The following is a 15,491-nucleotide window of genomic DNA, read 5'->3' on the forward strand; positions in this document are numbered from 1 at the left end:
AATAAATATTAAGGTTGCAAGGGCCAAACAATTGGGTTAAGGCGAATTACATATGACAGTGCAGAATGCATTTATAAATGCAGACGATCGAAATAAACTGTGGTTTGTTTACGCCGATGAGTCATGGAATGCTTTTACTTCGAAAAGGTTGAAAGTAGAAGTACGATGGCTATTTACAATAGTTGATTCAAAGTCATCTACGCCGTAGTATTTTCAGAGCTCCTTCATCAGTATCGAATCGTGTAAAGCGTCAGTGGGACTTGGCAAACCTAGCGCTCTGTCATCAATGATTATTCTTTCATTTTTCTTCCATAATACAATGACGCAACTGAGCACTTTGGCTCAAACGCTGCAAAAAAAATATTACGTATTTCTTATGAGTAACAACTTTCTATTAATCATAAGATATCGTTTTTTAGGGTTCCGTACTCAAAGGGTAAAAACGGGACCCTATTACCTACTAAGACTAGCTAATAGTCAAAACACCGCTTCGCCATAGCGATCCTTGAAAACGTACATTGTAACATGCTTCCTACAAATAATCATCATCATCTCCTAGCAGTTTTCGGCTACAGCGACTGCTTTCTACCGCTGAGTGTCGCTGTTATAATATAAGTAGTAGTGACCTTGAAATTGCAGCTATAGATGTACAATCTGTGGGTTGAAAGTAAAGAAGAGATGATTAAAACCAAAGTATCTAAAGTATTACAACCAAACCAAACCAAAGTATCTACATTTTACTGAGTTTTAAAAACCTATCCGGTCCCAACCGATTCGGTCGCTAGCGTCAACAAGCTTGTAACAGACTCACGCGTCTCCTGGGCTCACAAACAGTTCGGCTGAGTCCAACCGCACTCCATGTCACACTTGATCATGTTGACTTCATTTTCAAATAAGTATATTGCTGTAGAGTGTAGATGTACAATTTACGGGCCGAAAGTAAATAAGAGATTATTAAAACAAAACATCTATTGTATGTAGGTACATATTTAATTCGTCTTAAAAACCGGGGTCCCAACTGGTCCGGTCGCTAGCATCAACAAGCTTATAACAGACTAACGTGTCCCCTGGGTTCACGGACACTTCGGTCGAGTCCAACCTCAAACCGCACTCCATGTCGCGCTTTATGGTGTTCACTTCGTCTTTCAGGTGCTTCATGGAGGCTAATTTACCTGAAAAAAAAACGTTAGGTCAAAGGTGCGTCCATATCTGGCATTTCTTAAAGGTTCTTCTCTCGCTTTCACCGAGCGTAAGCGTGAGCGAGATGGTTGTGCGTGCCCGGGATCGCGGATATCATGATTTTGAATTTTAACTCTTTGTAAAGTAAAAAAGAAATCGATGAGTTCGATCAAAAAAAAAATTGCGCATTTTTTGAAGCAATTTTCATATTTCTAGCTCTTTTGCAAAAAAGTAAAAAAAAAATTTCGTTGCGTTTAGACCTATGTTCGTAATTTATTTCCATCGAGCGAAAGTCGAAAAAGTCGAAAAATCAGGTTTCGAATCGATGAAGTTGGTACTACACGTTATTGAATCGCTCGCGCACTGCGCGCGCGCTGCTTAACGTATTATCGTGATCAGCTGACGGACTTCCCACCGCAATAAAACCGGTTGACTATTTTTTTAATTCATGATAGCATTTAAACTATCATCTGACAAAGTATCAACCGGGATACAATTAACCCCTTAGGCCCACTTGCACCATTCCACTAACCCGGGGTTAACCTGTTAAACCTGCAGTTACCATGGTTACCAGTACAATTTGACATTGGGTTAACACAGTTTAACCGGTTAACCCCGGCTTAGTGCCTTAGAATGCTATAGCGATCACATGGCGCCTCCGCCGAAACGCCGGAGAGAATGTTAGTGGGTATTCTCCTCCTCTCCCCCTGTCTAGCAGAGGGAGCCTTTGGAGGAGCGAGTCCCACATACCCGCACCCCCCGCCCCCCATGGGCTTCCCCAGCCCGGGGGTTGAAATGCGTAAATGCATTTACCCCTGGGTCAAAAAAAAAGTGGCGCTAAGGGTAAATATTTTAGCATTTACCTTCATAGATGACTTCTCCGCCGCGTATGAGTCGGTAGAGCGCGTTGCGTTGCAAAGCGCCCTTCACACAGCGGCAACCAGCCACAGGTACTTTGCGCTTGCCCTCCGTCACCATGAACTGCTGGAGGACGTTGGCTTCACCTAGGAGATGGTAGTTCTATCAGTTATCTATGCGACATGAGGCTTGTATGATATTTTTAAACCCTAAAGAAAAAAAGAGGGACATATAATAAAATCTAGCACCGAGAAATTGTACAAGACCCCACTTTCCGACCCTTTGATGTGTTGGCATGACGAACGAACAGTTTGCAAAACGCTCACTTCTTTTTTACGCAAATGGCATGCTGGCGGCGTATTCGCCGGATCTAAATGCTCTTTCATTTTGAAATTGTCACTGTTTTTTAATGTACTAAATTAAGCGGACTGCCACACAGTCACTTTACAAAAGAATATCTTTATATCATGTTTGAACCGACAAAATTAAATGCAAAATCGAAATCTTTTAAGGTTTACCTGCCAGAAAATAGTGCGATTGTGCATACCTTTCTCAGATGAGGTTCGCGTGGATTCAGGCTCGCTGCCCGAGGATTCCTAGCCAGCGGAAAACGTGCAATCTGTCTTACCGTAACCTTTGACCTAGGAACTACCTCACAGCATAGCCTCTCTCTCACTTCTCCACACGCACGTGGTTGGCACTAGTTTAAAATTATTTTAAACACTAATTTAGACAGAACACCATAGACGGTGCAGGGCGGGGTTCAGGCACACCGAAAAGGAGATGGCGGGACGACTTGGACGCATTCTACCTCAAATGGTGGGAAAATGCCGATGACAGGGTCGAGTGGAAAAAATGAGGGGAGGCCTTTGCCCAGCAGTGGGACATCAAAGTAGGCTAATTAAAAAAATATGACAGAAAGGTGGCTCTAGTGGTTATATAGTGGTGTAGTTAGTGGTGGGTAAAGTGAAGCAGCGTGCATCTAGCCAAGTTCAACGAAAGGATTAATGGCTGGTGGAAATAGCCTAGTGCTGTACTACTTCTACCGGAATTATTGTCATTTGTCATCTTAAATCTGATATTTATCAGTTCTTACCTATAATCTCTTCTTCCTGCCTCTTCGGAATCCTCGCACTGAGCTCATCCTTTACATCGTCAACGAGTTTGTAAATGATGTTGTGCTTCTTCAGGCCGATGTTCTTGTTCTTGGCCTCGACGACCAGCGGCGTGGGACAGTCCACGTTGAACGCGTATATGACGGCGTTGAAGGCTTCTGCTATCTGAAAGCAAGAGGAGTTCAAGAGTCTCCGGCAAGCTCGGCCGAATTGCACCTTCCCATACAAACGTAGTTCCGCTCTCATTTTAAAACTACGTATTGGATCGTAATGAAACTTTGCACATACAATGATTTTTTTTAGGGTTCCGTACCCCTACCCTATTACTAAGACTTCGCTGTCCGTCTGTCTGTCTGTCACCAGGCTGTATCACATGAACCGTGATAGCTAGAGAATTGAAATTTTCACAGATGATCTATTTCTAGTACGGAACCCTCGGTGGGTGATGAGTCCGACTGGCACTTGTCCGGTTTTTTCCTCAAATGGCGAGCTGACGGCACAAATATCAGATCTAAATGCTCCGATTCTGATTCTTCTCTTTTTACTTAGGGATGATAACATTATATGGAGAGGAGACATTACAAACAAGTTTACCTCCAGGTCGTTAGGGATAACAGGGCCAACTCCAAAGTGGACAAGGTCGAGTCGCACGGTGCCGTGCTCATCGTATGTCTCCAGGATATCCAGGATCGCCTCCACGGAGCCGTCCACGTCACCTGTCACATAATAGTAGGTACATTAAAAGTGCGAAAAATAGGAAATTCGCGAATTACCTATTCGCACATGTATCGTTTTACAGTACATATGGCCCTTTAAATTTTCATCATAGTTACGTAATGTGCTTATTATCGCATTAGTGTGGTAAAGTAGCATCATATGTACTGTTAATTATGATAGATAGATAAACAATTTATTGCCCCAACAAGGGTTTTAAAGTGGTTTTAAATTACAATTATTTTTACACACTTAAGCTATACCTAGACAATATATGTAAAAATTTAATTTTGTTAAAACGCGGTTTTCATATTTAATTAATTGTGGAGGTGGGTAGGGAGTCTGTTTCTGGCTGAAAAACAGCGCTAAATAGTGGCAGATCTTAGGTCCACCACCTTGCATTTTTGAGACAAAGCAAACCGTTTGGAACAGTTGTTTCTGGGGGTGATCTGAGCTGATTTAGCCCGGTTGCCACGAGGTCCCCCCCAGCAGGTGGGCAGGGGAGGGGGGGGAAAAGTGGCTCCGGCGCGCCTCACTCTAAACTTTATATCTGCATACATCTAGCAAATATATCAAGTTTGGTGTCTTTTTCGTATAATTCGAGGATGAAGAATTCATTTCTGTGACTAAATTTTCACTCACCCATACAAAAAATACGAGATATTCAAAATTCAAAAATTTTCTTTACACTTTTTTTTTCGAAAATCCTCTACAAAATTAAAACTATGGCGATTTGCTCTAGAAAAAAAATACCTGTGAATAGCCCAGTTATCCTTCTATATAAAATAGTAAACTTGTTAAACATTTTTCTTTTATAACTCTGTTAAAAAAATGTTTTGTGTCGCGCGGCGTACCCGCGTTGTAAGAGCGGTATGCAGCTCTTAGGATTTTTAAGTATGTTTAGATGATTTCTGATGAGTTGTTATTCTTCTGTTCGTAGATTACATTAATAAATTACTTCTAGACGTGATATATATACAAATATATAAATAAAGACTGGGAAAACTTTACTATTAACTAGCTTTTGCCCGCGACTTCGTCTGCGTGGAGTTAGTAATTTGGGTAGCTTACTTTTTATCCAATATGCTTTTTATCGATATCCGATACAAACATCCACCTCCCTTTTCACCCCCTTAAAGGATAATTTCTGATATAAAAACCACCCCGGGACTCAAACTATGTCTATATAAAATTTCAACTAAATCGGTCCAGCGGTTTAAGCCTGAAGAGGTAACAGATAGACAGACAGACAAACAGACACACTTTCGCATATATAATACTAGTTCTTGCCCGCGACTTATCCAATCTCCTTTTTATTGATTCCCCATATAAACTTCCACCCCCCTTTTCACCCCCTTAAGGGGTGAGTTCTGAGATAAAAACTATCCTATGTCCTTCCCCGAGACTCAAACTATCTCTACACCGAATTTCAAGTAAATCGGTTCAGCGGTTTAAGCGTGAAGATGTAATAGACAGACAGAAAGACACACTTTCGCATTTAAAATATTAGTATGGATGTGATAAAATTAACATAGTTAGATGTTTGACAAAAAATGCGGGTTGAAATAAGATATATATTGTTCGCAATTGCCACTACATGCACATAAATATGTCAGTGCATTTTAGTTTTTTTTAACGCAGTTGCACCTCCCTGTGCATTTTGTTTTGCAGCGGCAACGAATAAGCTCTAAACAAGCAACAGCCGCCGCAGGTAGGCTTGTCCATATGGGCTCCCAATAACCTGTTGCTGAGGGGGATAATATGTCCCCAAACATAGCCTCCTTGGTATACTGGAGGAGAATAATGTTTACTTAGCGCATCTTCCGTTGGAGGCAGATTTCTAACTGGAGATTTCTTCGGCACTCATTTACACTCGTACTTGTACCTGATCTGAAATCAGTTACAAAATGCATAGTGTTAAAATAAGTCTAGGGTTGACACCTCGCGTAATTCAAATTTGTTCAGACTTAATATTGTAAGACTTACTTGAGTTACTTGTCATATAAGACAATAACAAATTTTTCCAATATTGGCAACGCCTGCTCAATATTGCCTTGTTTGCCAAATTTAAATCCCTTCGTTACAGCAGGATATGCGCTCCAAGCTTATAACTGCTGCAAACTTTCTTTAAATATATGATTTTATTTGTAACGCATAGATATATAATTTATTTCACAGGACCAGAAAATACAGTAGTCTTGGCATTCTTCCACGCCTTTTCAGGTTGCGACACTGTTTCTTTTTTGTGTGGAAAGGTGAAAAAAAGCGTATTTCAAGCTTGGAGGGCATATCCTGCTGTAACAGAGGGATTTAAATACGACAAACAAGGCAATACTGAGCAGGCGTTGCCAAATTTGCCAATATTGGAAAAATTTGTTATGGTCTTGTATCACAAGTAAGAGTCTTACATTTTTAAGTCTGGACAGATTTGAATTAAGAGGTGTGAATTGATTCCTAGACAGTATTTTAACACTATGCATTTTGTTACTGATTTCAGATCAGGTACAGTACAAGTACTAGGTACGAGTGTCGAGTGCCGAAGAGTACTTTATACAATAAGAAATCTCCAGTTAGAGCAGGGTTTCTTAAAGTGGGGTCCACGGACCCCTTAGGGGTTCGTAGCATGTTTATCAGGGGTCCGCAGTAAGTCAAATATGTACTGTAAACATACTTATTAGGAAATGTTGTAATAAACTTGACGAGACCTAAGTGTAATGAAACTTATAATAAAAGTAAATTTTAAAATACAAATAAGGGTTTTTATTATTTTTCTAAAATATATTTTAACCGGGGTCCGTGGAATTGTTTAAATTGTGAAAATGGTCCGTGACAGCAAAAAGTTTAAGAAACCGTGAGTTAGAGAATCTGCCTCCAACAGAAGATGCCCTACGTAAACATATTCTCCGTGCAGTTTACCAAGGAGGAGTTTGGGGAGGAGGTTTCAGATTATATCCTCTCAGCAACAGCTACCATGCCCTGCTGACTGGGGCTGGTCCAAACAAAATGGTTATTGGGAGCCCATATGGACAAGCCGACCTGCGGCGGCTGCTACTTGTTTGGAGATTATTCGTTGCCGCTGCAAAACAAATGAGCAAGGAGGTGCAACTGCGTTAAAAAAACTAAAATGTACGGACCTATGTGCATGTAGTGACAATTGCGAACAATAGATATCTAATTTTAACCCGCATTTTTGTCAAACATCTAACTATGTTAATTTTATCACATTTATAATAACTACTGGCAAATTTATAAAATGTAGGCGCGAAGGGATATCGTCCCATATAAAATTTGAATTTCGCGCCTTTTTCTGCTGACATGATTTGCTTGACCAACTATATATCACATCCAGAAGTAATTTATTAATGTAATCTACAACCAGAAGAATAACAACTTATCAGAAATCATCTAAACATACTTAAAAATCCTAAAAGCTGCATACCGCTCTTACAACACGGGTACGCCGCGCGACACAAAACATTTTTTTAACAGAGTTATAAAAGAAAAATGTTTGACAAGTTTACTATTTTATATAGAAGGATAACTGGGCTATTCACAGGTATTTTTTTTCTAGAGCAAATCGCCATAGTTTTAATTTTGTAGAGGATTTTCGAAAAAAAAAGTGTAAAGAAAATTTTTGAATTTTGAATTTCTCGTATTTTTTGTATAGGTGAGTGAAAATTTAGTCACAGAAATGAATTCTTCATCCTCGAATTATACGAAAAAGACACCAAACTTGATATATTTGCTAGATGTATGCAGATATAAAGCTTAGAGTGGGGCGCGCCGGAGGAACTTTCCCCCCCCCCTGCCCTGCCCACCTGCTGGGGGGAACCTCGTGGCAACTGGGCTAAATCAGCTCAGATCACCCCCAGGAACACCTGTTCCAAGCGGTTTGCTTTGTCTCAAAAATGCAAGGTCCCCTTAGAAAACGGGATCTAAGATCTCTAGCTATAAAGTGTCACCCATGTGGGCGGGCATTTTCATTACATTCTTTGATGTAGATTATAATAAAATGGATGCAGATTTTCTCAACTCTAACGTAGGTACATTCTGCAATCGTAGTACGAGTGTTCGATCCAGTCTCTCCCAGGTTAGTTTATTAAGATAACACGTTGGTGTTAATTTTTATAATACTCAACAACAAAAAAACAGTATAGTTATTTACGATACAAGTGCGGAAAAGAGGAAATTCGAAACGAGTGGCGATAAATTAAAACACGACCGCAGGGAGTGTTTTAAATCGTCACGAGTTGCGAATTACCTATTCGCACGTGTATCGTACAACGTTTTACAGTACATATGGCCCTTTAAACTTTCACCATATGCACGAAAAGTGCTATTTGACGCACTAGTGCGAGAAAGTAGCACCATATGTACTGTAATAGTAGATTGTTAACCAAGGGATGAAAGGCACTCATTCCTGCCGAGGTATTTTGGCGCTCGAACGCAGTGAGAGCGCCAATAGTCCGAGGCTGAAATGATGCCTTTCACCCGAGTTAAACACTCTACTTTTCATTTCGAATACGAGAAAAGTAAAATGAATGTGTTTTTTAAACATGACTAAGTATACATTTTTATAGTATTTCTTGAGGGTACTTTCAATTAACAATTTAGGCAAAAGTATCGTTATTTATGGAACGGAGAGTCAAATATCATAATGGAAATTGTATAAAAAATCCATTTAAATTCAAATTTCAATTGCTTATCGTAAAAAAAGTAAAAAAATCGTACTTCGAACGTAAAATGCTCTAGTGCAGACACGTATCATTTTCTGCACACCTTTTAGAACAACAATGACCCTCTTTCAGAGCGTGAGAAATGAAAAAGAATTTACACGCTCTTCCTTCCTCCTTTGACATTGAAAAGCAGATGAACTTAGTAAGCATTGTCTCGTAATGTTACCTTTAACGATAACGCTGAGCGTCGGATGGTCGTCGTACTGAATCATCTTCTGCCGCGGTCCCACGGGTCGTAACTGTGTGAGTAAGACACTAGGTTATCAATTAAACGGTAAGTCTGAGCTTCTTAAATATAAGGGTCGATTCATAACTGTCTAAATTGACTTTCTTACACCGACTATAATATTTGGCGTTTAAAGTTTGCTTAGCTTCCAGTTTAACAAAAATCGATTGACTTTTATTAATTTATAAAGCGTTATATACTCTGAAAATTTTTATTTTGCATTTGATTTCTTATTAAAAATATTATAAAATGAAAAGTTATAAAAAAAATATTTAATGACATTATTTTAATTAAAATACGCCCCACAATTAACATCAATTTTGAAATGCCAAGTGTGACAGTACTTATTAAAGACCTATTTTTTTTCTTTGAAAAAGTGTGACAAGGGGAGGAGGAGGAGTGCGGACGACCCCTTACCCGCATCCTGCCCATAGCTCGTTTCCTGTCCAGTTGCTGGCGGTACTGCTGGCGATGAGTGGCCTCCTTAGCGGCGATCACTTCGTGGTCGGAGGTTTGCTTCTCCTTCATACGCTGGTTGTGTCGCCATTTCATCACCTCGGCGGCGCGTTTCTAGACAAGTTATTACCAAAACTTCCGTGAGACACAGACATATTAAATATATTAATAACGGGTCACTCACGTGTTTTAAGTCGAAAACGCTCGACATGTTTCACTCCGTACCGAGCAGCGTCATCAGGAGCTTGCGTCGACGGTGACACGGTAACACGTCGGTACGGAGTGAAACATGTCGAGCGTTTTCGACTTAAAACACGTGAGTGACCCGTTATTAATATATTTAATAAGTAATAATACACTAAAAGTTTATGAAGTCTCTAAGAGAGTACCTACTACGTAAGATACATTTTGATATGGAAAGTCACATATATGTTACCTAGTAGCAAGCTAGCGGCGACACAGGAATCGATAGCACCAGTCCAAAGTCAATGCGCATCTCCGAGGACACCTTTCGGCAAAAAATGCTCGGCCCTCCGCGGAGTATAACACATTAACAATTGCACCCGAAACTCCACTGCTAGCATCAGTGTGAAGGTTAAAAGGATTGTTTTGGAGTTAACTTCGCGCAACAGGTTTTACCCTACTGGGCTACTGCCTAATCGACAGAGGACCTTCAAACACCCCTTGATCCGCAAAGGAGTTTAACGGACTTAAAATGACATTGCACTAGTTTAAAGATTAGTATGTTGAAGGTAGTTACCTCAGAGCTGACTTCGAGCACCGGCAGAGGGCAACTCACGCCAGCCCAGCACCGACACGGGAGTTGATGGCGGCGCTTCCAACATCAGGACAAGGTTCTCCGCAGAGATACACTTAACACAGCATTGTACCCAAACCTCGACCAGTAGCATCAGTATGAAGGTTAAAAGGGTTGTTACCTCCGAGCTGACTTCGAGCACCTGGTCGCCGGCGGAGGGCAGCTCCCGCCAGCCCAGCACCGACACGGGGGTTGATGGCGGCGCTTCCAGCACGACACGGCCTTCAGCAGAGTTTAACACGCGCACCTACAAAAATATTACAGAAATTAGGCCTGAAAAAAATCTGCCAACAAAAGAAAAAAACTGTCAGTCAAAACAATTGTGAATGGTTATTGTAAAGACTCTAAAGGCTTAGAAGACGATGCAAAAACAAAAGAACATGGAACTTTTTACGGTAGGATTAGCGATATAGTTTTTGCACAAACGTCGTACCTTGGCCCAGCCACTACCAGCTACAATGATACTGCCGCGGCGTAGAGTTCCTCTTTGCACCAGGACTGTAGCTTGCTTTCTAAAAACATAATATTTACATTAAATGTAAAAGACAAATTAGAGGAAAATATATTAGTAAAAGTCAGCTCTAAATAGCGGCGATGTCGAATTTAGATCCAGATTGTTTTTATTCCAGTTAAATTTGGCTTATAATCATTGCATTATGGCATTTAGATGTTAGAGTAAAAACATTGTCAGAGTAATGTGGAATTTAATATATTTGGTGAACTCTTGACACGAGACTCGCAAACCCGAGCCCGAAATTTTCACCCAAACTTAGAGCATATACACACCCTGTTCTAGGATCAAGTTGAGCCTCAATGACAACTCCCTCGACATATCCGCTCGGGTCCGCCTTCAACTCCATAAGCTGAGCTTGCAGCGTCAACGCTTCCACTAAAGTATCCAGATTGGTCTTCTTCAGCGCTGAGACTGGGATCGCTTGGACGTCGCCGCCGAGAGCTTCGCAAACCACGCCCTGCTGCGCTAGGGAGCGCATCGTGTTTTCCTAGAACAATAGCATAGAGTAACTTATACTAGAGCGGTACTGTCATAGTAAATTTTGTAACCCCAGTAAATTCACTGCCATCTGTCGACACACTTTAAAACTAAAAATGAAGATTTATAAAAATACGATAGAATGTATTTAAATATAGATATATGATTTTTTTTATTTGCATTAATTATTTTTTTGATTTTGAACCATGTTCTTTCACTGATATGCGTTAAAATTGTTAAATAACAAACGAAACCGTCAACGCCATCTATACGACTGTAGGCCAAAACTAGTAGCGCCCTCTGAACGAGAATCAAATTTTCTTGATTTTCGAGGCACGTTTTTTCCTTAGACTGTATCTATCTATTACGGAGTTATATCTATCTTTGACAATAGTGTTGTTGCCAAAGTGATTACAAGGGTCTCTATTGTTTCCCATAAAGTTTTAAGTCATAATGTATTGTTTGTCCACATTTTCGTTAGTCATAATTTGGTTTTTTTCAGAAACGCGTAACTTTTCAGGATTGCCATAAAACAAACATAACCTATCTATAGATAGGATAACCTTACGAATATCCTGAAAAGTTAACGGTTTCAGAATTATGACTAATGATAATCTGACAATCGTTACATTATGACTTTCAATAATTATGTCAAACAAAGGGACCCCGATTCCAAAACTGATGTCCACTGCAAATTTTATTACAATTTTTAAAATGGAAAAAATCACTGCCTGGAGCGTGATTCTAAATCCGGTCTCAGGACACTGGCCCACCGCTCGACTAACTGAACTACCAAATTACTTTATTTGATGCTAAATATTCATCGCTTTCGTAAATTCGTAACCCTGGTTGCCTGGTTGCTGGTTGGTTGGTTGGTTATATCGGTAAAGCGTTGTAGTGAATTAAGCATAATGAAATTACTCACAGGTCACAGAAGATGATAGTTTATGTAGTATTAATTATAAATCGGTAATTAATCAATTAATTACCGATTTATAAAATATAGATTATACTTATTTTCAAGGGTAGTTTTTAAAATAAAAAAATATTAATGTGTGAGCTGCTCAACAAAAAAACTAAACTTGAGGCATACCTACAATGTTCACACCTGGCTTGTCGATTTTGTTGATCGCCACCAGAATGGGCACTGGAAACAAAACAGTACATTCAAACAACGTTTATACTACAGCGATAATTAGTAATGTCATAAAATTCTCTTAAAAATCACCTATTTGCGGTAATCATAGCGAGTACGAAAATGAAAGATTGATCCACTTGATTACCTTTCTTCTTCTTCTTCTTCTATATATATATTTTAATTATATATGTATGTATTATTTATATTACTTGTATTTGTTTAGTTGTATGAGTTGTGTAAAATACCTACTTTGTTTTGTAATTACAACGTGATGTTGCACCGCCTACAAGTTATCTGCTTTGCCCGAAGGTTGACTGGTAGAGAATGCCTTGTAGCATTAAGTCCGCCTTTAATACATTTGTATTTTCTTTTGTGCAATAAAGATTAAATAAATAAATAAATAAATACCTATGAAATGATATGTCTTACTTTTGCTGCCACCTGCCAGTTTAACACCAGACAGCAAGTCGCTAATAAAAAATTAAAAAAAATCCTACATTACATGTATTCATTAGTCACTAACCATTAGCTTCCCTCGCCATCTTTACAGACTCTACGGGCTGCTCCATGACGCCATCGTAAGCAGCGACCACCACTATGTCGGAGATCGCATGGCTGTGAAAGCCGCGTGGCCGGGCGTGTTGAGGAATTTTACTGTTTCGCCTGACGTTAATTTCACTGGATAGAAATAGTTGCTAGTATTTTTTTTATACATTAGTAACTGACCGTTAGCTTCCCTCGCCATTCGCACCGACTCAACAGTCTGCTCCATGACGCCATCGTCGGCAGCGACCACTAGCACCACTATGTCGGTGGCGAACGCGCCACGAGACCGCATGGCTGTGAACGCCGCGTGCCCGGGCGTGTCGAGGAATGTTACTGTTTCACCGGACGCCAGTTTTACTGTGGACGAGGGAAATAAATTTAGTTCATAGAAATAATTCACTGCAAAAGCTTAATGTATGTCAAGTGTAGATGTCTCCAAGAAGGTCATTACACATTCTCGGTACTTAACTAACGAGAGTGAACAGAAAACTTCGACCTTAAAACCTAATACTTAAAGCGCAATGCCACCAAACTCCTGCTCCAAATCGGAGTTGTTTCTAAACGCGTTCAATAAAGTAGTAATGTCCATAACACCAGTGTAGAATAGATAATCTCAAGTAATCTCAACCTACAAACGCTCCTATATGCTGCGTGATGCCACCAAACTCCTGACCCACAGCAGAGGTGCCTCTCAAAGCGTCTAGTGTAGTTTTGCCGTGGTCTATGTCCCTATACGTTGACGACGGTCACAGCGCTTCGGGCGGCGCGGGCGATGCTGGGACAGCGTTCTTCAATATCGACCTCAAAACCTAGTATATTAAAGTCCAACCTTCAAACGCTCCAATATGCTGCGTAATGCCCCCAAACTCCTGATCCACAACAGACGTGTCTCTCAAAGCGTCTAGTAGTGTAGTTTTCCCGTGGTCGACGTGTCCCATGACGCACACGACGGGTGGCCGGGGTCGCAGAGCTTCTGGCGGCGCGGGCGGGGCTTGGACTGCGTCCTTGTTCTACAAAACATAAATAAAATAAATAAGGTTTAAATTCCTTTGACTCTAGAATGATGTGGTAAGACGAACCTGGTTCTCCGCATTTTATTACATTCTAATATTTTCCTTACTTACAAGTGAAATAAAAGAATGTATAAATGTCACTTGCCTCCTCGACCTCTGCCTCTTCATCAGGCCTAGGCACCAGTTTGAACCTGAATCCTGATATTTTGACTATGTCGCGAACAACCTGCGGGTTGTGTATTACAGTGTCTGCTTTGTAGTTTATGTCTGATGTCTTGTCCGCAAACTCCAACACTTTGAAGACATGGTCTGAAAATAGACAAAAAATATTTATTTATTTATTTTAACTTTATTGCAAAAAATACAAAAAAAATGTACTTAATGCCTGTCAGTCAATCATATGGAGTCGGACTCACGCACTAAGGGTTCTGTACCATTACCCAAAAAAACGGCAAAAAATCACGTTTGTTGTATGGGAGCCCCACTTAAATATTTATTTTATTCTGTTTTTATTATTTGCTATTACAGCGGCAACAGAAATACATCATCTGTGAAAATTTCAACTGTCTAGCTATCACAGTTCATGAGATACAGCCTGGTGACAGACAGACGGATAGCGGAGTCTTAGTAATAGGATCCGTTGGGTACGGAACCCTAAAAGTTCATCATCATGTATGCATTTTTATGCGAATAACTCATCCTCGAATAAATCATTCGTGATTGATTTAGTGAATAAAAAAATTGTGAATTATTTTTTATTCGAATGATTATTCCTATAAAAAAATATTCGAATAATGCTTATCTCTGCCTCACATACACATCTCCTAACTGTTCAGAACATCATTGTTTTCAGTATCAGAAACGAAGGATAAGCAATACATACCAACATCCTTCTTAAGCACCTCAGCCACATCTCTCACTGTCATGTTCCTCCATATGCCCACCACTTCTGAGCCCGCTTTCGGGGAATATCTGATAGCTGGCCTGCCTTGAGTTTCTACAGCCTAAAATAAACAAAATTCTTAGCAACATTACAGCACGCAAATAATAAATGTTTTAACAATAGAACTTAAATGGTAAATGGTACATAAGAGAGCAACGAAACTTGACAGTTAGTTTGCTATACTATCGTTATTACTGGATCCAGGTGTCTGAAAGCTGTTATTACACACCTTTTCTTCTATGGATCTTCGTTTCTTGCAATAGATACATGTTACTGACAGTTGACGAGCCTGAATACTAATATCTGGTGTTTTTTTGATGCTTGTTAATAGTGGCAGTGTTTCTCTTTTCAATGATCTAATGGGTAAACTGAAAAGGAGATAAAGTTGTTATACAACATAATCTAAGTAGAATTATTCATTCTGAACAAAACTAACTTTTGTACTTACCGTAGTAAAAGGTTCCTGTACATGTTAACTTTTATAAAATACTAAATTAGAACTAAATAGTAATTACACAATGGTAACATGTAAATAAAGTTAGGGTTATAAAAAATTTAATAACCATATAAAAACTTTATTAGAAACCGAGGCGCTTGGTGGCCATATATACACTACTTTTTAGCATAATTGTGAAAGAATCTAGCGAGTTAGCCAAAAAATTCTACGTGAATGCAGGAATTAGAACTGCAAAACATAACCTCAACTTTTGACAATACAAATCTGACAACAGTGACAACTGACATCAAACACAGATAAGG

The 15,491-nt window shown here is 39.7% G+C and overlaps 1 protein-coding gene across 1 annotated transcript; it reads right to left on the bottom strand.

The window, feature by feature from the left end:
- Window positions 1-981: 981 nt before the first annotated feature.
- On the bottom strand, window positions 982-15,455 carry LOC134748109 (translation initiation factor IF-2, mitochondrial). Its single transcript, XM_063682805.1, has 16 exons — window positions 15,181-15,455; window positions 14,962-15,100; window positions 14,673-14,793; window positions 13,935-14,098; window positions 13,606-13,786; window positions 12,957-13,133; window positions 12,190-12,239; window positions 10,888-11,102; window positions 10,535-10,613; window positions 10,223-10,348; window positions 9,246-9,398; window positions 8,769-8,841; window positions 3,747-3,868; window positions 3,134-3,317; window positions 2,043-2,183; window positions 982-1,172 (listed from the first exon to the last, which is right to left on the bottom strand). The coding sequence occupies exons 1-16, from the start codon at window positions 15,201-15,203 to the stop codon at window positions 1,000-1,002; spliced, it is 2,121 nt and encodes a 706-aa protein (XP_063538875.1). The 5' UTR covers window positions 15,204-15,455; the 3' UTR covers window positions 982-999.
- Window positions 15,456-15,491: the final 36 nt, after the last annotated feature.

The sequence above is a fragment of the Cydia strobilella genome, chromosome 16 (assembly GCF_947568885.1).
Source record: "Cydia strobilella chromosome 16, ilCydStro3.1, whole genome shotgun sequence".
In the NCBI taxonomy this organism is placed as follows: Eukaryota; Metazoa; Arthropoda; class Insecta; order Lepidoptera; family Tortricidae; genus Cydia; species Cydia strobilella.